The sequence below is a fragment of the Stegodyphus dumicola genome, chromosome 3 (genome assembly GCF_044657685.1).
Source record: "Stegodyphus dumicola isolate Sdum_Otavi_A_Nest chromosome 3, ASM4465768v1".
In the NCBI taxonomy this organism is placed as follows: domain Eukaryota; kingdom Metazoa; phylum Arthropoda; class Arachnida; order Araneae; family Eresidae; genus Stegodyphus; species Stegodyphus dumicola.
The window spans coordinates 11,985,980-12,011,528 of record NC_140770.1 but is presented as its reverse complement, the minus strand read 5'-3'; the positions used below and the strand labels follow the sequence as shown (position 1 = coordinate 12,011,528).

The window sequence follows — 25,549 nt, the reverse complement described above, 5'->3', positions numbered from 1 at the left end:
GCTTAGCTACAAAAATAAGAATACATGGCAAATCTATTTGGGTCTAGTAATTTTCGCCATTGGAACGTTTCGCCGTTAAAACATATTTTCCTTTACATAACTGTATTCTATCTCGCCGTATTATACTCGTATTAAATTTACTTATTTTAATAATTCTGTTTGTCTTTTGTATACTTAATAAAGATTGCTTGTAATATATATAGTTATTTACAAGTATGAGATATAAAGAAATTACACACATAGTTAGTTGGAAAATTATGTCAGTATCAAAGAGAAATGTGGCTAAACTTTTGATATAACACAAGTTATATTACCGAGTTTAAAATTATGCAGGCGTAATATTTACATGATTCGTCAAAATTTCTTGAAATTTTAATTGGCTAGTTAAGAGAAATCACTCTGCAAGCAGAAAACTGACATTTTCATGAAATGTGAATTGAAAACGGAATTACTTTGGAATCTAGCCAGCACATTATTCTCTTAAAATTAATACGTCATACGTAACGGTTGTATTTGCATAAATTTGCACACGAAAACATTTTACATAAATTAAATTATTAAACTAAACAGAATTATTAAACTAAATGAACCTGATATAATAATGGGAAGATATAATACTTTTGAAAGCAGGAGACTTGAAAAATCAGCAACGCCTTTGCCGGGAACCGAACTATGGACCTCTGGGAGACACGCCCAGCGTGCAGATCACCACACCACGAAGGCATGCTAAGAAGGCGGGAGAAATACCTTACGTACTCCCCCTTTTAAAGGGCGACTGGGGTTTTAGGGGATCCAATCGCCAAATTCTGGGTGTGGAGAATCATCATCCACCACCCTTTTAGTTCGGGTGCCACTGTAGTGGTGGTGGTGTATTTAATTATGGCAAAGACCACGAGGGCTATCTGCCTAAGGGGAGGGATGTCTTCGTGGAGGACTTTCTAAGGGAAACTGGCTCGTATACAGGTTACACATGGGGAAGACCAAGAAAACACCCATGCAGCCAGCCCGTTCGCGGGATTCGAACCTCGGACCGAACTACCAGTGTTCAGCGACTTTACCGCTCGGCCGCTGGTGGGCCGGGCGCCACTGTAGAGACATAGTTTATTCAATCTTATTATTAGATTAGCTACTTATTATTAGATTATTATTATTCCACTTATTATTATTATTATTCCACTTATTATTATTATTCCACTTATTATTATTATTCCACTTATTATTATTATTATTCCACTTATTATTATTATTATTATTATTATTATTATTCCACTTATTATTATTATTATTCCACTTATTATTATTATTCCACTTATTATTATTATTATTCCACTTATTGTTATTATTCCACTTATTATTATTATTATTCCACTTATTATTATTATTATTCCACTTATTGTTATTATTCCACTTATTATTATTATTATTCCACTTATTGTTATTATTCCATTTATTATTATTATTATTCCACTTATTGTTATTATTCCATTTATTATTATTATTATTCCACTTATTATTATTATTATTCCACTTATTATTATTATTATTCCACTTATTATTATTATTCCACTTATTGTTATTATTGTTATTATTCGACTTATTATTATTATTCCACTTATTATTATTCCACTTATTATTATTATTCCACTTATTATTATTATTATTCCACTTATTATTATTATTCCACTTATTATTATTACTGTTATTATTCGACTTATTATTATTATTCTACTTATTATTATTCCACTTATTATTATTCCACTTATTATTATTATTCCACTTATTATTATTATTCCACTTATTATTATTATTCGACTTATTATTATTATTGTTATTATTCGACTTATTATTATTATTCCACTTATTATTATTATTCCACTTATTATTATTATTCCACTTATTATTATTATTATTCCACTTATTATTATTATTATTCCACTTATTATTATTATTATTCCACTTATTATTATTATTATTCCACTTATTATTATTATTATTCCACTTATTATTATTATTCCACTTATTATTATTATTCCACTTATTTTTATTATTATTATTCCACTTATTATTCCACTTATTATTATTATTCCACTTATTATTCCACTTATTATTATTATTCCACTTATTATTATTATTGTTATTATTCGACTTATTATTATTATTCCACTTATTATTATTATTCCACTTATTATTATTCCACTTATTATTATTCCACTTATTATTATTCCACTTATTATTATTCCACTTATTATTATTCCACTTATTATTATTCCACTTATTATTATTATTGTTATTATTCGACTTATTATTATTATTCCACTTATTATTATTATTCCACTTATTCCACTTATTATTATTCCACTTATTATTATTATTATTCCACTTATTATTATTATTATTCCACTTATTATTATTATTCCACTTATTATTATTATTCCACTTATTATTATTATTCCACTTATTATTATTATTATTATTCCACTTATTATTATTATTATTCCACTTATTATTATTATTCCACTTATTATTATTATTCCACTTATTATTATTTCACTTATTATTATTATTATTCCACTTATTATTATTATTCCACTTATTATTATTATTGTTATTATTCGACTTATTATTATTATTCCACTTATTATTATTATTCCACTTATTATTCCACTTATTATTATTATTATTCCACTTATTATTATTATTATTCCACTTATTATTATTATTCCACTTATTATTATTACTGTTATTATTCGACTTATTATTATTATTCTACTTATTATTATTCCACTTATTATTATTCCACTTATTATTATTCCACTTATTATTATTATTCCACTTATTATTATTATTCGACTTATTATTATTATTGTTATTATTCGACTTATTATTATTATTCCACTTATTATTATTATTATTCCACTTATTATTATTATTATTCCACTTATTATTATTATTATTCCACTTATTATTATTATTATTCCACTTATTATTATTATTATTCCACTTATTATTATTATTATTCCACTTATTATTATTATTCCACTTATTATTATTATTCCACTTATTTTTATTATTATTATTCCACTTATTATTCCACTTATTATTATTATTCCACTTATTATTATTATTGTTATTATTCGACTTATTATTATTATTCCACTTATTATTATTATTCCACTTATTATTATTCCACTTATTGTTATTCCACTTATTATTATTCCACTTATTATTATTCCACTTATTATTATTCCACTTATTATTATTCCACTTATTATTATTATTGTTATTATTCGACTTATTATTATTATTCCACTTATTATTATTATTCCACTTATTCCACTTATTATTATTATTCCACTTATTCCACTTATTATTATTCCACTTATTATTATTATTATTCCACTTATTATTATTCCACTTATTATTATTATTCCACTTATTATTATTATTCCACTTATTATTATTATTCCACTTATTATTATTATTATTATTCCACTTATTATTATTATTATTATTCCACTTATTATTATTATTATTCCACTTATTATTATTATTCCACTTATTATTATTATTCCACTTATTATTATTATTCCACTTATTATTATTTCACTTATTTTTATTATTCCACTTATTATTATTATTATTCCACTTATTATTATTATTGTTATTATTCGACTTATTATTATTATTCCACTTATTATTATTATTCCACTTATTATTCCACTTATTATTATTATTATTCCACTTATTATTATTATTATTCCACTTATTATTATTATTATTCCACTTATTATTATTATTATTCCACTTATTATTATTATTATTGTTATTATTTGACTTATTATTATTATTCCACTTATTATTATTATTCCACTTATTATTATTATTGTTATTATTTGACTTATTATTATTATTCCACTTATTATTATTATTCCACTTATTATTATTATTCCACTTATTATTATTATTGTTATTATTTGACTTATTATTATTATTCCACTTATTATTATTCCACTTATTATTATTATTCCACTTATTATTATTATTATTATTATTCCACTTATTATTATTATTGTTATTATTTGACTTATTATTATTATTCCACTTATTATTATTGTTATTATTTGACTTATTATTATTATTATTCCACTTATTATTATTATTATTCCACTTATTATTATTATTATTCCACTTATTATTATTATTATTCCACTTATTATTATTATTATTCCACTTATTATTATTATTATTCCACTTATTATTATTATTATTCCACTTATTATTATTATTATTCCACTTATTATTATTATTATTCCACTTATTATTATTATTATTCCACTTATTATTATTATTATTCCACTTATTATTATTATTATTCCACTTATTATTATTATTATTCCACTTATTATTATTATTATTCCACTTATTATTATTATTATTCCACTTATTATTATTATTATTCCACTTATTATTATTATTATTCCACTTATTATTATTATTATTCCACTTATTATTATTATTATTCCACTTATTATTATTATTATTCCACTTATTATTATTATTATTCCACTTATTATTATTATTATTCCACTTATTATTATTATTATTCCACTTATTATTATTATTATTCCACTTATTATTATTATTATTCCACTTATTATTATTATTATTCCACTTATTATTATTATTATTCCACTTATTATTATTATTATTCCACTTATTATTATTATTATTCCACTTATTATTATTATTATTCCACTTATTATTATTATTATTCCACTTATTATTATTATTATTCCACTTATTATTATTATTATTCCACTTATTATTATTATTATTCCACTTATTATTATTATTCCACTTATTATTATTATTCCACTTATTATTATTATTCCACTTATTATTATTATTATTCCACTTATTATTATTATTCCACTTATTATTATTATTCCACTTATTATTATTATTCCACTTATTTTTATTATTATTCCACTTATTTTTATTATTATTCCACTTATTATTATTATTATTATTCCACTTATTATTATTATTATTATTCCACTTATTATTATTATTATTATTATTATTCCACTTATTATTATTATTATTATTATCATTCCACTTATTATTATTATTCCACTTATTATTATTATTATTCCACTTATTATTATTATTATTATTCCACTTATTATTATTATTATTATTCCACTTACTATTATTATTCCACTTATTATTATTATTATTCCACTTATTATTATTATTATTATTCCACTTACTATTATTATTCCACTTATTATTATTATTGTTATTATTCGACTTATTATTATTATTCCACTTATTATTATTCCACTTATTATTATTATTCCACTTATTATTATTCCACTTATTATTATTATTCCACTTATTATTATTATTATTCCACTTATTATTAAATTAGGCACTTTCCTAGGGTGCCTTCGTGGTGTAGTGGTTCTGTACGCTGGACCGGTATTCCAGAGGTCTATGTTTCGATTCCCGGCGAAGGCATTCGCTAACTTTTCATCTTGCTGGCTTAGAAAAAAAAAAAAAAAAAAAAAAAAAACACCTAATGCCTTTACAGTGGCGCCCAAACTAAAAGGATGGTGGATAATGATTTCTCCCCAGGATTTGGTGATTGGGTCCCCTAAAAACACCACTCGTCCTTTAAAAGGAGGAGTATATAAAGTATTTCTCCCGCCTTCCTAGCGTGCCTTCGTGGTGTAGTGGTTCTGCGCTCTGGACTGGTATCCCAGAGGTCCGTGGTTCGATTCCCGGATAAGGCGTTGTTAATTTTTTTTATCTTGCCTGCTTTCAAAAACATATCTAATGTCTCTATAAGGTATGTTTGGAAGCAGGCAAGATGTAAAATGAGCAAAGCTTCGCCGGGAATCGAACCACGGACATCTGGGATACCAGACCACCACGAAGGCGGGTGAAATACCTTATACAGTAACTAAATATAATTTTACCATTGCGGAATATGTTCTAAGTAGGTGTTCCACGTTACGAAACTCTAAAATATCGAATTTCACTTTCGAATTTCAAGGTGTACTCTGACTTCATCCAAACGACCTCTTATTTATCTAACCGATCTGACGTTAATGCAATTACGAATTCAACACTACAGATCTGTTCGATTGCTACATAAATTAGAATAAAATACACAAATTCGAAAACAAAAGAATGGCAATATCTCTTAAGAAACAGAACGTAAATTATTCTAACGTTCTAGTCTTCGTTGACAACTGAGCAATGTGTCAAGCATCAGCAATAAAGAATAATTTGGAATTCGAAAGCAGATTGAGATGTTCCTTGCTTCACTAGAATATCAAGTAGAAAGGCGTTTCGTGTAAAAAGAGAAGAAAAGACATAATTAATGGCGAGTTTCCTTTCACTAAACAGTGAGCTTGTTTCACAATTTTTCAAGAAATCACTTTCTTCATTATCATTACGCTTATATTTACGTCTAAATTTTTTATTATTGTATTTAAGATTAATTATCAACATATTTCTGTAAATTACAACGACTAACAGCGATGAATATCTGCTCAGCAATAAGTGTTAAATATTTCTCCGAGATTTGAATGTGAAATACTGCCGAGCGAGACAAAAAAACTTTCGAAAAGCTAGTAATTTGAAATTCATTTATTCTCTCTAAAAGTGCTTATTAATCGGACTTAAAAAATCTGATGTGTACACCACATGACTTCCTTGTACGGAATATTAAATTATACGCATTTTTATTGCATTTCATTTAAACTTATTGGATTGAATTAAATCTACTTTGCCGACAGCGCATAAACCACAATAGAATAAAAGCATTCTTTAAAATTCACTCTATTTGTTTACCATAGCGACACTCTGGCGCTAGATTCACTTCACAGTATTATATTTCGTTCATATCATAACTCATAATGCACAAAATTTATATCATTTAAAGAATAGAATTATCTAATCGCTGCCACATGTTCTATTCAAATACCATAATAAAGCTAGAATGATGTATAAAAGAAATTAAGCAAACAAAACAAAAAAGGAACAGTTTTCACAGACGATTGAGTATTTCTCATTCAATTAATTCAGTTCTCACTTCGCGAGAAGGCAAAAATACATAAAACCTCAAAATATCTATATTAAAAATTACGAAGTAAATCTCAAACACTTATTTAAACGAAAAAATTCCAGAAAGAATTAAGCATGATTTAATTGGCGATAATAAATGAAGGCGTTATCTTTGTTGTTGCGAAATTAAGTTTCTCTAGATTGGCAACAAATCCACTACTCTGCTGTTTCAAATGTAAACAATCAACGGCCGCCATAAAATAAAGGCATAGCGGCACTTAAACAACTTTAAAATTGTTGATAATTCTAAAAATATTGCATACAGATTTACTAAAGGCATAAAAACCTTAACCGGAAGATAAAAACAACATAATTCAATCAGTTTTAAAGCAAAAAATGTACAATTTACAAACATATAAGAGTAAAGCAACGGAGATTACTGAGCCGGGTAACATAGTGGATATATATATAAGTATATTTATATACGTTTGGTGCAGCCGATTCCAACCAAAATACGAGGTGCACATCTACATGTTATAGCAGTCCTATATACAAAATTTCAACGTTCTGAGGCAACGTTCGTTTTTGAGTTATGCGAGATACATTCGTACAGACGCAACGAAAATTCTCTTCAGAATTCATTTTAAAGCAGTTTTATCATTTTTTTGGAGGAAACGAGTCTTTTATTCTGTCCTTACGTACAGATATCACGCAAAAATATCGTTAAATTGCATTCGATAGCGGTCAAAATGGATATTTTCGTTGAAATATGCTGCCTGAAACTTTTTGCGATTACAATACTTCCTTTTTACTTTGTACAAGGAAGTAAAAATACGATATTCAACATTATTTTACTTGGATCACGATTTTAATAAGAGAATATAATATCCACAAATGAAAAAAGTTCATAAAGTTCATAAGAATCAGAAAGGAGAAGTTGTAATATAAAATAAATGTAAACATAATTTTCATTTTAAAGTTATTTGTTAGGCTGACTAGTACTCTAAATAAATAAATAAATAAATCGGAAAAGTTTCAGATTTTGACGGCCACCCAGTAAAAACCAAAACATTTCATTTAATTTCACGAAATTTAGAATTCCCGATGCAGTGTTAAAGTGTTGGCATAAACTTTTGTACTTTTTTCACTTTTTTCTCAGTTTATCATATCAGTATTCAGTTTTCTTAGTAAGATACTAGCAAAAATATTTATCTTTTAATTATTAAGGCTTCGTGTGTCATCTTTATTTATTAAATATCACGATTTTCGCACATACGTCACATAAAATTCATTTCAACAATAAAATCACCAGATATTTATAAAAATCATATCTTCAGAATTTTCGATAAACAGTCTTGTGCACTGGAGATATTTTTTTTTTTTTTCCCCCCGTAGTGTTGCCAATGAATCAAAAATCCGTTAAAGTTTTACAAAATATGATGAAAAAGGTAATAAAAGTTTTGAATATAGTTTATGAAAGAGATAACAAAACAAATTCGAAATTTAAAAATTTGGCTTTCCAATTGCGCATGTTTAGGTGGAGGACTAAGTTATTCAGAATTTGATGACTCAAGGTTACCGGTTCTCAAACTTTTGGCTAATGCGTAGCATCTATTTTTAAAACTATATACATATTTTGCCATTTGCACAACCTGTCAGCTATTTGTATTACATATGGACACATAAAAAATGTTAGATTACAAATTGGTTAACATTTTAATCATCCACTAAAATTTAGTGTGAAATTTGGATCTGTTTAAGAAAGACTAGTTTCTTTACGTCTGGTCTTATTTCACTTATCTTTAACCGTAAATTAGGATCCACTTTTAATTTTGTTCTGTATTTATTTTTCAAATAAAACATGCAAGAAAAGCCTTGTTCACACAAATACGTTGTCAAAAAATGCAGCAGAAATTTAATAGCTTCATTTGAGATGCCTTTAAATTCTTTGTTTCGGTTCAGCCAAAAAGTTAACAAGTTTGTTATTTTTAAAACCTTCAGTTTGTGTGTGTGTGTGTGATTATGGCAAAGCCTCGAGGGCTATCTGCCTAAGGGGAGGGATGCCTTCATGGAAGACTTTCTAAGGAAAACTGACTCGTATACACGTTACACATGGAGAAAACCACGAAAAAGGCCATGCAGCCAGCCCGTTCGCGGGATTCGAACCTTGGGACCGAACTACCACTGTTCAGCGTCTTCTCCGCTCGGCCGCTGGTGGGCCCGAACCTTCAGTTCGAATTCAAACACAGGAAATTTCTATCAATTGTTCTTTTTCTTACGAGATTTTGAAGTTAACAGTTAAAAATTTAAAAAAATAAAATCTCAAAACTTTCAGATTTTATATCACCCTCAAAAGGGCGTTTTTAACGCTTTGTGTGTTACCTTTATTTATTAAATACCATGTTCTTCGCACCGGTTGATAATATAAAATATAATATAAGCATAAAATTCAATTCCACAGCAATACTATAAAATATTTTAAAACAGCATATCTTTAGAAAATCCGATGCACAAGGAGATATTTTTTTTCCCCCGTACAGTGCTGGCCTTACTTGCTTTGAAATCGTTGATATTGTTAATCAAAAATTCGTTAAAAATTTACAAAATTTGAAATAGATAAAACAAATTCGAAATTCAAAATTCGGCCGTCCAAGGGCCCATGTTCGGTTGGAGGACTAGGTTATTCAAAATTGGATGGCTCTATTTACCGTCGTTTTTCACTATGTTAGGAACATTCATGCAGTTACTTCATTGCTTCATTTCTTTAAATATAATACATAGCGATAATATTTAGTGGCAACATTTTGAAAGGCGAATCGACGCAAAATGTCGCTTTGAAATTAATAGCCCTTCTTGCTAACGCCGTTTGGGCTAAAAATACGTTGTTTTTTGGCGTACCGCCTATTTTTCTCTTACGTACTACCTGTTGAAAATAGTTGCTCTACGTAACGTGGTTTATACAAAGGGAAAAAAAAAAAAAAAAAAAAAAAAAAAAGCATATTTTTAATACTCTTTACAATTTTTACACAATTATTCATAATTTTTATTGTTATTACATTCAGTTTTGTTTGTTGCCACTTTATGACAGCTTTATAAAACTTCATACCCGTCGAAGTAGGAATTTCTACAATTTTTACATGAATATACTTTCTTAATGTGTAAACAATTCTTACACTGTTTTATCACCCCTCATAAGTTTAAAATTACTTTTAACAATTTTTTTAAACTAGCGCAAAGTAATGTTATAAGGTATTTCTCACGCCTTCTTAGCATGCCTTCGTGGTGTAATGGTCAGCACGCTTGGCGCTTATTCGAGAGATCCGAGGTTTGAGTCCCGGCGAGGGTACAACTCATTTTTCATAATTTCTGCTTCCAAATAACCTAATGTGTCTACAGTGGCGCCCGAACTAAAAAATGAGGGGAATGATGATTCTCCATCAGCAGGATTTGGCGATAGGGTCCGTTAATCGCCAGTCGCCCTTTTAAGGGGACTCATACACACCTTAAACCCCTTATGATCTTCGAATATGTGACTGTTGCCAGAATTGGGATATTTTATTTATTTTAAAAGCAACTACTTCCAACTTTTTACAGCTGACTACATAATACAGCTGCTTTGGAAAATAGTAACCAGAAAGTTTGTGTTGCCACAAATATTTTTGTAATTTAATCCTCTTTGTGACAAAATATTTCGCCATGTTTCCACCTTGCGCGCACGATATTTTAAAAATGGCTAATGGTATATACTTGAAATTAGATGGAATTCTTTATATGGGCACTACTTTCTAACTGAACCAACAATCTGATGAATATTTTAATATCGAAAAATTTTATGGACGAAAACATTAAAAAATTTTTTAATAAAATACATTTTATAAACTGAACTCTAAATAAAATAAAAATTTAGCATGAAATTTTTAGAATTTTAGGTTCACAGTTGTTTCCAAATGTTATAAAAGCTATATATTAAATATGGAATTAAATTATGAAACAATGTTTTAAACTGTGCGCGCAAGTTGGAAACATGACGAAAACTGTTGTAACAAAGCGGATTACATTATAAAAATATTTGTGGCAACACAAACTTTCTGATTACTATTCCAGAAAGCAGCTATATTATGTAGTCAGCTGTAAAAAGTTGTAGTAATTGCTTTTAAAATAAATAAGTTATTCCAATTCTTGCAACAGTCACCTATTCGAACATCTTATGGGGTTTAAGGTGTATGAGTCCCCTTAAAGGTGGAGTATATAAGGTGTTCCTGAAGAATAAAGATAGCAAAATCAGCTTACCTTTTGCGCAGTCAGTAGCAGCAGTTGAGTCTCCGAAACTATTGATGATTATGATGAGGGATTTATTCATAAAAAATACGATGCAAATTTAAACACTAATAACATATTTATTGAATTGCAACTAAAATAATATAAGCGGTAAATCCATTCTTGTTAACACAAGCACATACAGAAGCTTAAGAAAATCTAAAGAACAAGAGGATCATGGGCTATATCAATATCACGTGATTAACATAGTTTACGTGTTTGACGACCGTGTGTCTTGGCATTTTTTAGAGTTGCCAGAAATGAGTTAGAAAAACATTTTATTTATTTATTCTCAAATGCTTGATTAATTTACAACAGTTTCTCCCACCTACTTAGCATGCCTTCGTGGTGTAATAGTCAGCATGTTCGGCGCGTATTCGAGAGGTTCGAGTCCCGGCGAGAGCACTACTCATTTTTCATGACTCCTGCTTTAAAATATCTTAATGTCTTTACAATGTATCCCCTGAAATGTTATTATTTTAATATACCTGAAAAAGTTCGGAAAACAATAACAGAAGGTTATAGCAACATTCTATGAATTTTGTGACGGAACCAAGTAACTATATGGAGGTGCCAAACATTAGGCAAACTTATAAGAATTATATATTGAAGGTTAAAAGGTATATATATTTGTAATAATAAAATTCTATAGTCAAGAATACATTTAAAATTCTAACTGTACGTTCTTTTCATTTTTAATGGCGACGGTCTCTTGTTTGTAAGTACGTGGAATTAAATCCACAGCCCCGTAGTCAAGTTGTTTTTCCCGCCTTTTCTACAGGTACAGTTATAGAATGTTCTGGAAATATTTAAAGCGAACTAGATTGGCTGACGAGGCTGACGTCATTTCTTGGAAGCTCCGCCTTTCCAGAGGCTATAAAAGGACTCGCAAAAGGAATATCGGGGCTTATCTTTAATGTAACAATGAAGTAAACTTCATACAAAAAGTTATTAGTAATTATTTTTTATTTACTCCGGAGATATGAATTTTGTACTTTGTGATGTAGCCGTTCCTCAATAGACACTAATGCCGGCTAGCTTTAAAAGGATTTATTAACAGAGCACACAGGAACGGTTACAAACAAAAGAAATATACATAAAAATGAAAAATATACCAAATGGAACATCAAACATTAGAATGACAGAGACATTGTAAACTATCATCATGGCGGCTGGAGGTCGACTGACGTTTTTTTTATATCGCCACTAGATGGCGTTTAAATAAAATAGTTCGGTTACAGTTCATGAGTTCATGGCGTTAAATAAAATAGTTCAATTACACTTAAATAGTTCTGTTACAAATTGCTATTTCTCCTGACCAATAATAAATGGATCCTGTTTTTTAAACTTATCGTCTGATAATTTAAGCTACGACTACATCTTCACTAATCTATTTATTCCGGACAAAAGCTGGTACATCATATATATATTTTTTAATTTTCAGGTTCGAATTTCGAAGAAAACATCCTATTAGGTGCTTCTACAGTCAAGTGACCACCAAATTCGGGCTTAGTAGTGGCCAAGCTTAAGTCGGCGAAGTGCCCGCCAACGGCTAGGAAAGTCCTAAAAACTTACTAGTTGCATTATTTATTCGTAAAATTTCTAAAGCGAAATTTTTGACAAAAGTCGACAATCCGCATTATTTAACCAGTTAAAATTTCCGGAATTTTGTAAAGCATTTATGAGTTTTTGATTAAGAAACTCAACGATTGCAAAGCGATCAATGGCAACACTGTATGGGGGGGGGACATTTTCATCTTCAGCGCAAGAAACTGTGTATCAGAAATTCTAATCATAGGCTCTGTTAAAAGGCGTATCAGAAACCTCTATACCGACAATGTTAAATTGCCCATTTTCGATGTACCTTTTCTCGAAATCTGCTGTAGATACAAGCTTGAAATTTTTTCTGTCATTAAAGTATACCTTATGTGATTATACTGAAATGAGCTTTTGAAGAATTTTTAATTTTTAAGTAAATTACAGAATATTTTGTTAGGCATAGTAAAATTTAGCACTTTTCTCACACACACACACACACACACACAAAAAAAAAAAAAAAAGAAAAAAAATCAAAAATTTTTTTTTTCTAAGTTTATTACAAAAAGCTCATTTCAGTAAATATTAGGGAACCTAATGAATAAGCCACAAAAAGTTTAGATATTTGTGAGCAGTAGATCCTGAAAAAAGGTACATCGAGTATAAAAAAAATCACGTTTGGAGAAAAACGCGTTTTTACGTCAAAATCCTCATTGATCAAAGCAGTAGATGACAAATTAAAACTAAATTTTTTTACAGTTCTAATTTTCATAGAAATTAAAGAATTGTATTTTTAGAAAGATAAAAGTGTAGAGAATTTGAAAATGCAAAAATCCGAAATCACAATTTTTTGAAGATTTTGGGGTTCCAACACCCCTTAAATATTTTGCGATATTCCTGTTGAACTGAATTTTATGGTTTAAGTGCGAAGAACATGATATTTAATAAGTAAAGGTAATAAACAAAACGTTAAAAAATGGCCCTTTGGGCGTAATATAAAATCTGAAAACTTTCAGTATTTTTTTTTTTTTTTTCCAGTCTTTTCTCAGTTTATCAAATCAATATTAGTAAGCTACCTTACCAAACTACTTTTATCTTTCAACTATTAGAATTGTGTGCTAAGTTTGTTCATTAAATATTACATTCTTCATACTTACGCCACAAAAGATTCAATTCAATAGCAAAATCACAAAATATTTAAAAACAGTGCATCTTAGATTGTCTCACGCGCTGGAGATAAAGTGGTTTTTATTCCGTACAGTAAATGCCACTGCTCGCTTGGAATCGTTGCGTTTTTTAATAAAAAAATTTGTTGAAGTTTCACAAAATATGAAATAGATAAAACGAATTCCAAATTTGTTCTTCCAAGTACTCATGTTCGGGTGGAGGACTAAGTTATTCAAAACTGGATGGCCTTTAGGTACCACAGTGCGAGAACATGCATACAATAAAGCTGATCTTGGTTAATCTTTGGATTATGGTAACTTGGCGATTTTTTGGCGAAAATTTGGCGACCAACCCTGCTACAGCAACCTGCTAGTTTTTATATGGACGCCATTTTGTTCTCACGACGTAAAAGCTTTTTTTTTTTTTTTTTTTTTACTCAACATTTTTTTCAACAATCTTCTAGCCGAATTACGCTTATGCTAGAACTTTTATGTAACAAAAGTGCTTAATCATGACGAAGTTTAGGTGCGAAATCGGGAGGAAGTGCAGAATCGCCCACTGCTTGCCGCGTTTTTAAGAATTGCACATACACGGTACCATCCATGTACACGTCGACTTATTTTCACTTAAAAAAACATCCCAGAATTGCACAAAAATGGCATTGCACACACTCTTGACTTTATCCATGTACACTGCTAAAGTCCTAACTAGTAACCTTTATCGCCTTACTAAAATGTCGCCAAACTACCTGTTACTATATTCCAAAGATTGGCCCTGATCTTCATTATTTATATCCTTTAAAAATAGTATAAAGAGGTAATATTTGGTGGTCAACCATACGAAAAGTGATATGCCGTTTACAGTGATTCAACAGAAAAGGCCGTTTCGAGTCTAATATCACATCCGGGATTAATGTCCCTTTTAACCTAATAAGGAAATTCTATTCAAATTTTCTTTCATAAGGAGATCATTATTTCATTGCAAATAAGTTACTGCTTTATTGGAACTGTTTGATAAAAACTGTGTAGACATACTACATATGTAACTGATTATTTTAATTATTTTAAGACGATAGCAATCTAATCACACGTTTTCCTATGCGAAACTTTAAGGAGATTATCGAACGTGTTTCAAGGAAATGGATTCAGTTTTTTTTTTTTTTTTTCTTCTTCTTCAGACTGATCATAACGCTGTACCAGTCGGACATCAGCGTGTTTCTAAAACTATTTTTGTAGATCGTCTTATTCTGACATAAATCTCATCCCATTATTTGACAACTGGCGAAAATAATTGTAATCCTGCCGAAACAAATTTTAATTTCTTTTTAAAAACGTCTTTTCTCTGTGTGAATAATTTGTCTGGTACTTCTTTCACTTTCCACTGGTTCAAGAACATACTTAATTCTTCCTTTACCTTCAAATAAATATACACGTTCCGTTTTCAAAGAGGATTTCCACCAGAGATGCTAACAGAATTATAAATTCAAAACCAGTGTTTGAAAACAACGAGTAAGTTCCTTTTAATAACGTTTTCCCAAACTGCATATCGAGGAACAGCCAGAGGCAAGAACTATTCCATGCATTTCTCAGTTAATGATGTTAATATAAACAGCGTAAAGCATTTTTGATAACTTTTAATGCTAGCTTATGTTTTACTAGTCGATGTACCCGATGCCAGTTAAGTTCAATTGAGAGTAATGTATCTAAGAACAGAGAAAACGATACCGCTGCAAACCTTCTCTAATAAATATGCAAAAAAAAAAAAAAAAAAACACGATTCGTAGCCTGACATTTTTCAGTTTGATGGAATATGGAACCACAAAAAATTACGAAAGAAAAATAAACGAATTCTCTCTCATTATATCAGCAACGATGGCAAACAGTTTTGAATGAATTTCGTCTTTCTAATCAAACTGTCATAAAAGCTCAAGTTCCATCCAATATTTCACCTATATTCAATTTTAGTCGATTAAATGTGGCCAAAAAAGTGATCATAGTTAATCAGGCATCAATAACACGAACAAACAACAAACACACGAACATACATTCTTCTTTATATTTACAGATTTTGTAAAAATTACAAATTATTGATTAACAAACTCTACTATTTGAAAGCGACCAGTAGCAACACTTTTCGAAATAAAGCATTTTTAACTTGAAGGCGGGAGACTGTTGCCACCCGGAAAAATCAGTGCGAAAATTAGCTGTTTTCATAGTATTTACTTAATATTTCTGCAGCAGTCGTAGAAAGAGGGGAAAAGTCGAAATGACTTCCCCCGAATTTTGGAAATCGGGAATAATATATTTAATATTTGGCAATGTTATTTTTTTTTCATCGTAAAACTTAGAAATTTTTTATTAACAAACTCTAGGATTTGAAAGCGAGCAGTGGCAACACTTTTCGAAATAAAGCATTTTTATCTACAGCTCGCGAGACTGTTTCCACTCGGAAAAATAAGTAAGAAAATTAGCGTTTTTAGAGTTTTTAATTAATATCTCGGCTGATTAAAGTCGTACGAAGACGGAAACAGTCGAAATGGCTTGCCGCTGTTTTCTTGGAATCGAGAATAATGTATTTAATGTCTGGCACAGCTATTTCTTTTTCATCGTAAAGATTAGAATTTTTTTATTAACAAACTCTAGAATTTGAAAGCGAGCAGTGGCAACAACTTTCGAAATAAAGCAGATTTTTCATCTCTAGCTTGCGAGACTGTTGCCACTCGGAAAAATGAGGGCGGAAATCTTCGTATTTCCGAGTTTTTAATTAATATCTATGATTTTAGCTACTTTCTTTTAGAAAAAAATGGACGTTGAGCTTTTCCAGGACCCAGAAAAGAACTGTAGAAAGTTTGCTGAAGATAGCTATGGTACTGACTGAATTATTAGCGAACAAACAAACAGACTTTTTTCTTTATATATATATACAGAAGAAAAATGTACACATTTTATTTTAAAAGAGGATTTCCAGCGGAGACGTGAGCAGAATTATAAATTCATACACGGTCTTTGAAAATAACAAATAAGTTCCTTTTAATAACATTGTTCCGAAATGCACTGAGGAACAGCCAGAAGCAAGAACTGCTCCATACATTATTCTTGGTTAATGATGTTAATACAAACAGCGTAAAGTTTTTTTTTTTTTTTTTTTTTAACTCTTAATGCTAGCTTATCTTTTATTGGTGAAGAATTGGTTGAACGAACCCAAATAATAGCTTCCATTAATTGGACAACCCAAGTCGTGCTGACATCAAACTCTGGGTCGGTAAGGCGTGACCATTTCAGAGATGAATTTGAGAGACGAAAGTGGTTTTAGGCAAGTCCGCGAGTTTTGATTCCAACAATGGTAGCACAGACTAATGACAGTGTTAAAATGCATTAATGACACAATGAGTCCGCCATCCAGCACAAAAAAAGATTCCCTAATGGAGCGCTTTGTTGGTAATGAACGCTGTGTTCGGTTCTCCACTGTTACAATTTGGTTAAGAAAAATGGGAGTCGCACCCTTATTTAAACAGACTTTGTTCATCGATACTTCTTTTTGATTGAACCCACACATTAAATCTGCTCCATTCATTCTGTCACTGAACTTAAAGGTGATTTTTTTCCCCTGGAATATTTACCTACATTAAATTAATAACTAGTCAAGTGCTTATTAGCTAAAATCACGATCGGAAGTTTCCGGAAAAATAGTGGAACAAACGTGTACAGAAATTTGCTTTTACAGGGCAAATTTATATACGAAACATGCAAATAATTTTTCATATAAAATAGAAAAATTTGCACGAAAATGCAGGAAAACTTTGTGAATCTTTGAAGTCGTTAAAAAGAACATGTATGAAATTACCTGATCGCTAAAAAGTATGTATACTATGCAAGGCCATTTCGATTCTACGACTCAAATTATGCCTGAGTATTAAATTTTGTAAAATTTGGCGCGGTATTTACGGAGAAATTCAAAAATTTATTTCGGCCTATTTCCCCCCCCCCCAGATTTCGCCAAGAATAATTTACATGGCGAACTTCTTTAAATTGATAGCAATCCGTTTTCCTTTCTTTTTTCCATTGTATACGAGCGGAAAAAAGGAGATCCTTTCATAATTTCAAATAATTTTAACAAAGTGCATCGTTTGGCGTTATTATCGCTCCCCCCCCCCCAAAAAAAAAAAAAAAAAAAAAAAAGATGACAAATTTTAAAACGCTTCAATATGTAAATTTTTGTACTAAATTATTTTTGGAAGTTTAATTTTATACTTATTCATGGATTTTGATACTTGCACTTGATTTACATATGCTCTCAGAATTTAAATGATATTGTAGATTAGTTCGCAGCAATAATTAATCATTTATTTGTTTGCATTACATTTCATTTAAATTTATTAATTTTAAATTTGCTTTTTACGAATAGAGAATGTTTGTTAAATTCAAATTTAAATTAGAACAGTGCTATATATAAATCTAATACATATCCTAAGTCGAGCTTTCGGGACATGAAAAACGCAAGTTGAATTTCGTCAATCGGCCCAGTAGAAGGAGAGATATAGAACTGTCCTCCCCCCCTTTTTTTTTCGAAATGTGCATATATAGAAACACAAAAAAATTGGTACTTTTCCATTTCGCCGGGGAAGGCGATAAAGTCGCCAAAAATGATACAATCGACGTACGTAAAAATGATACAGGTATATTTACGAATCGTTATAAAAATGACAGGAAATTTCTCATTTCGAAAGATCCTCTTTTCAATATTTGCAGTAATATATTTCTGTGTACTAAATTTTAAGCCACAAAGTGATATTTTATATTTTCACTTGCAAACCAAACAAAACTTTTACAAGAAAACTTATGTATGCGTCTTAATTAAAGAGCATGAAATGAATGTTTAACTAAAGCATTTAAACACTAATGTGTCTTGAAGTGTGTGAGGTTTATTTATAATTGCAGCGAAGAATTAACTTCAGTTAAATAGTGGGAAAAGCAGCTGGAAATCAATCACAAAACAGTTGTTGACTGGAATAACTACTCTCACGAGGTCTGTGTTATTCTTTGCTTACTTAAACGTCAACAACGGAAAGTAGGAGGACCTGATGTGATCGTCGAAATGGATGAAAATATGTTTGTTCCACAAAGCGCAAAAATAATGCGGGACGGATTCGACCACAACAGTGGATCTCTGGTAGAAATTTGCCGTGGAACAAACGACTGTTTCCTAAACCGATCCACGAGTCTTATATCAGAAGGAATTAAGGAAAATATCGAAAAAGGAACTATAATATATTCGGATTCTTAGAAATCATACTGCACTGGAAAACTGAAAGAGGAAAGTTTCGAATATTTCAAAGTGAATCGTTGAAGTCAAAAGTTGAAAGTGTCGATCCGAAAACCAGAACTCGCACACAAAAAAATAGAAAGACTGTGGAGTAGCGTCTAATGGCGAAATACGAAATACAGAGAAACGGCTTGGAAAGTTATCTTGCGGAATTTACGTGGAGAAGGGAAACGAAAAACCTATTTGAAAGCAATTTTAAACGATATTAAAATGTGGCTAATCTTTGGAATATGGTAACAGGTAGTTTGGCGACATTTTGATAAGGCGATAAAGGTTACTAGCTAGGACTTTAGCAGTGTACATGAATAAAGTCAAAAGTGTGATGAATTATGTAAAATTCTTAAAGAAAAGAATTTAACTAAAGTCATGTACCTGTGTTTATATTTATAAAGATAAGATCAACTATCTAACAGGTAGTTTGGCGACATTTTGGTAAGGCGATAAAGGTTACTAGCTAGGACTTTAGCAGTGTACATGGATAAAGTCAAAAGTGTGATGAATTATGTAAAGTTCTTAAAGAAAAGAATTTAACTAAAGTCAGATACCTGTGTTTATATTTATAAAGATAAGATCAACTATCTAACAGGTAGTTTGGCGACATTTTGGTAAGGCGATAAAGGTTACTAGCTAGGACTTTAGCAGTGTACATGGATAAAGTCAAAAGTGTGATGAATTATGTAAAGTTCTTAAAGAAAAGAATTTAACTAGACTAAAGTCAGATCCGTGTGTTTATATTTATAAAGATAAGATTAACTATTGGTTAATCTTTGGAATAGTTAATCTTAGGATTATGGTAACTTGGCGAAAATTTGGCGACCAACCCTGCTACAGCAACCTGCTAGTTTTTAGGGTTAAACTTTATGTCGCCAAACTACCTGTTACCATATTCCAAAGATTAGCCTAAAATGTTTATCTCTCCAAGGTAAACATTCTTAGAACTAACATTTGTTTACATTTTTTATGTGTACACTATGTATTGTCGTAAATAAAATCTCCTTGAGGATATTTGCAACATTATTAACACTCTTATGTGTATAGTGTGTTTTGTTGCCAACAAAGTCTGCTTGGCGAGATATTCTTCTTTACTTTCTATGGAACTTTCTGTAGAATAGGTGTGGTGGTGGTGTATTTAATTATGGCAAAGCACACTAGGCTATTTGCCTAAGGGGAAGGATGCCTTCGTGGAGGACTTTCTACGGGAAACTGGCTCGTATACACGTTACACATGGGGAAAACCACGAAAACACCCATGCAGCCAGCCCGTTCGCGGGATTCGAACCTCGGACCGAATTACCAGTGTTCAGCGATTTTACCGCTCGGCCGCTGGTGGGCCTTTCTGTAGAATAAAAAGGGGTTAGGCACAGTTCAGATTCAAAGCCTCCCAGACGGGAAAGTGGTTAGTGACTCTGACTTCCCTACCGACGGGCCTAGGTTTGAATCCAGGAGAAGGCATGTATGTAAATTGTGAAATTGGACTAGCGCCCGAAATTGGTAAAAGAAAATAAAGTTCCGATTAAGAAAGTATATATAATTTTTACAAAATTAAATATTATTGTCATTTAAAGGAAAAATGAAATTAATGTTAACTAAAAGGATTTTCATTGTTAGGTGCCTGGTAATTTTTTTAATAGCTGGTGATTTTTTCTTGGAATAATGTCTGACAAAACTCATTAAAAGTTTGGAGGTTAGGAGTGAAAAGTTTTTAAATGCTTCTCGTAAAGTAACCCTTTTTTTTTTTCTTCGTTTGGGTCAATGGACGTTTAACCCTCCAAATTCATCCAATTTTATTAAAAATTTAAATCACTGTCTAATTTGTCTTTTTACCTATCATGTAACTGTTGTTTATAATTTTTCATTGCTCAACATGGTGCCATCTATATATATGTAAAGTAGAAAGTCTGTGCGTTTGGTTGCCTTCTAATAACTCAGTCACTACTATAGCTATCGTCACCAAAATTTCTACAATTTTTTTTCGAGATGGAAAAGGTCGGCGTCCACGTTTTTCCAAAAAAAATTAGCTAAAATCAGAGATATTAATCAAAAAAAAAAAAAAAAAAAAAAAAAACGATAATTTTCGCCGTCATTTTCCCGACTGGCAACGGTCTCGCAAGATGGAGACGAAAATCTGCTTTATTTCGAGAAGTGTTGCCACTGCTCGCTTAGAAATCCTAGAGTTTGTTAATAAAAAAATTTCTAAGTTTTATGATGGGAAAAAAAAAAATAACATTGCCAAATATTAAATATATTATTTCCGATTTCCCAAATTCGCGGGAAGTCATTTCGACTATTCCCATCTTTCTACGACTTCTGCTGAATATTAAATAAAAACTATGAAAACGGCTAATTTTCTCACTCATTTTTCCGGGTGGCAACAGTCTCCCGCCTTGGAGTTAAAAATGCTTTATTTCGAAAAGTGTTGCTACTGCTCCTTTCAAATAGTAGAATTTGTTAATCAAAAATTTATAAGTTTCACAAAATCTATAAATGTAAAGAAGAATGTATGTTCGTGGAATGTAATTTAATGAGTCATAAAATTATTTCTTTTTTAATTCTCCGTCAGCACTTAAACAGCTAGCATCAAATAATTTTAAAAACCGGACTTAACCGGACTTAAAAAAAAAAAAAAAAAAAAAAAAAAAAAAATCCCTCTTAGAAGAGGGGTTTTCAACTTCATGCCCTGGGGGACTTTCATAGTTTCGGGGGGACTGGGATAATGCTGACAGCCTTTTATGCCTGCTAAGTATTTAAGTTTAGTTTATGAATAACCTTAATTAGTTTATGAATACCTTAAAAATAATTTAAATGTAAATAAATGCGTGTATGTATTTTTCGAGTTTGGGAAAGAGAGGAGGTGTAGCAATATAGAAAGGGGTGCATGGAGCAAAATAAGCCGAGATCCACTGCTTTAGAATTCCTAATAATGCCTCAAAATGTTGTAAGCTATTTTATATATTACGTTCTATTTTTTATTCTAGTAATTCAAAATGATAATTATAATATTGCAATAACATTACGATAATATTGAATAATAATCCCATAACACTTTAACGAAAATATAAAAAAAAGAGATTTGCACGTAATTTACAAAATAGTCTTAGCATTTTAAAATGTCTGAAGTAGTAAAAGTACAGAAGAAAAATGCATGAAAGAACACAGAGATGCCATTACAAATTTTTTAGAGTGTGTGTATGTGATTATGGTAAAGCCTCGAGGGCTATCTGCCTAAAGGGAGGGATGCCTTCGTGGAGGACATTTTAAGGGAAATTGGCTCGTATATACGTTACACATGGGGGAAACCAGGAAAACGCCCATGCAGCCAGCCCGTTCGTGGGATTCGAACCTCGGACCGAACTACCAGTGTTCAGCGACTTTACCGCTCAGCCGCTGGTTGGCAATTTTTGAGAGTGAACAAACTAATTGTTTCGAATAAAACGGTTTGGTTTATCTACGGCAAAGCCTCGATGGCTATCTGCGAAGAGAAGAAATGCCTTCGTGGAAGACTTTCCAAAGGAAACTGACTCGTATACACATTACACATGGGCAAACCATGAAATCGCCCATGCAGCCAGCCCGTTCGTGGGATTCGAACCTCGAACCGAACTACCAGTGTTCGACGACTTTACCGTTCTGTCGCTGATGGGCCTTTCGAATAAAATGAATAGAATTTGTGGTCAAACATTAAAAAATATATATTGAATACAAAGGATAAGTCTGTTTCCTAAGTTTTAACCTGGAGTAAATCTTCAATGTTTTATGATATTATTTTTGTATAAATTTACGAGATCCGGTTAGTTCTTGTCAAATTCAGACTTTGATGTTAACCAATAATTAATAATTGTTTTGAAATGAAAAATAGTAGCTTTCGAGTTCTAAATGAAGTTCAGAAACGATTAAATAACTAATTAATCATTGTAGAGAAAATACAGTTGAATTGTAATATATTATGTTATTTTCAAACACAAATGAATTGTAATATACTATTGTAATATATCTATTATATTCACAATTCGATTTTTTCCCGCAAGCAGTTTTCCAGGTAATTATCGTATGAAGATACCCAGCGAAAAAAATCTTACTACAATAACTGCCCCCCGATAAAAACACAATTTAAATTTATATGCCTATAACTTTCTTGAATTGATGAATTTAAATCTTTTTTTTTCCACATATTTTTTGTAAAGATTAGATAATTTCATGTTGTATAAACTGGAAATATATTGGATTATAACCCTACCACATACATTTTGTCTCTACAATACGAATATACAATGTTTTTTAAAAAAACTCAAATAATTTTAACTGCTTAATATTACAGAAAATAGCATACGTATATACAAAACGTAAATGTTCTGTCATAGATAATTTCTTCTAAACAGCTTAAATATCTATTGAAGGTAATAAATAAAGAAAGAAATGGGTCTGAAATCTTTCAGATTTTACATTACAACCATAGGGGCGCTTTTTTAACGTTTTGTAGGTTACCTTTATATTTATTAACTATCACGTTCTTCGCACTTAAACCGTGAAATTCAGTTCAACAGCAATATCGCAAAATAATTTTAAAATGAGCCTTAGAATTTCCGATACACATTTTCGTTCGCTGAAGATTTCCTTAGAGTGTTGCCATTGCTCGATTTGAAATCGTTGAGTTTGTTAATAAAAAATTCGTTAAAGATTTACAAAACATGGAATAAAACAAATTCCAAATTCAGGCTTCCGGGTGCTCATATTCGGGTGGAAACGTACGTTATTCAAAATTAGATGGCTCTAGGTACCGTCGTTTTATCACACTGCGATAAATATACATATATTAAACAGATTCTTCATCATTTAATTTTTTTAAATATAATACATGGCTGTAATATTTTGTGGCAACAGTTTGAAAAAATGAACCGACATTTAAAGTTTTCGATGCAAAATGCCAAAACGAAATTAATAACCCTTCTAACCCTTTGGGCTAATAAAAAAACATGCATTATTAAAATAACTTCTCTAGCAATTATTTAAAGTTATTTTACTCAGTATAATAAACTTAGTAAACTTTGCTGTATGTATAAAAGCAAGCTTCAAGCTAAACCTTCTTAAAAGTGAATAAATACAGGAAAATAATCGGACTTCTATCATTCGACATTTTACTATCAAGTAACAAGAATGCAAAATACATGGAAAATACACTTACCACAAAACACCTGCATCCACCCGCATATGTGGAAAACTGTCGACGAGTGGAAGACGAAGAAGAGGACCATACAGCAAATGCATAACAAAATGATGACAACAGACAGTCCTATGAAAACTGTAGCAGCTCGGAAAGCCGGAGTCGGGATGGAATTGAAATCGGTCAGTTTCCCCTCGCATATCACATCCTGGCCATCCTGTACCATCCGGCACGCTTGCCACAGTCCGAAGTGACCCGTGCCCCTGCTTTCTTGAGTGTCCCCTAACCAGTGGGGCTGAATGAAAACCACCACCACGATGATGGCAAAGCAGATCGTAAAGACACCCCACAGGACACCTATGGCTTTGGAATTCTTCATGTAATTTGCGTGCTGGAGACTCGATTCGGAAGCATACTCGTACTTAGGATCGACGGTCATGGTGTTACTGTCGTCTGCGAAGGCGCGAGAGCGGATGCGCGAGATGGGGAAACACTGGCGCGAATGGTTGCAGGTGAATGAAGGGTAGTCGACAACAAAACGAAACCTGGTTTACGGCGATCGCCAAGTTTTTCCGCTTGGCGGGATTTCTTGTTTCGGTTTGAGCTTTTTGGTCCAGCGCGCAGGTGCGTATCAAAAGGAAACAGCGAATTTTAGAGTTGTCTGACCATTGCTAAACTCGATGTTTATCTTTCTGCGCATCAAAGACAGCCATCTTTAATGTGCATCAGAGCAGTAGCAGATACAAAGAACACGATTGCATTATTAGCCAATATCTTCATAATGTTTTTAATTAAGGAATTTGGAATTACGTTCTTATTAATGGTCACTTATTTCCGCGTTTAGTTAAGTAATAAAATATTATTATGGACGATCTTTAGAGCGAAGCCAAAGATACTGCGTCCACTGATATGAATTCAACTGGAAAATGTTTGTCTTATGTGTGCATTCTTGATTCAGTTTTATGTTTAGAG

General features: G+C 30.7%; 1 protein-coding gene across 1 annotated transcript in view; it reads right to left on the bottom strand.

Annotated features, from left to right (window-relative positions):
* LOC118192202 (LHFPL tetraspan subfamily member 3 protein-like) overlaps window positions 1-25,088 on the bottom strand; it is a 215,039-nt gene extending 189,951 nt beyond the window's left edge. Inside the window, exon 1 of the mRNA XM_085812572.1 lies at window positions 24,599-25,088. Coding sequence (XP_085668698.1) covers window positions 24,599-25,016 — 418 coding nt within the window. The 5' untranslated portion in view covers window positions 25,017-25,088. The remainder of the gene's footprint in view (window positions 1-24,598) is intronic.
* Window positions 25,089-25,549: the final 461 nt, after the last annotated feature.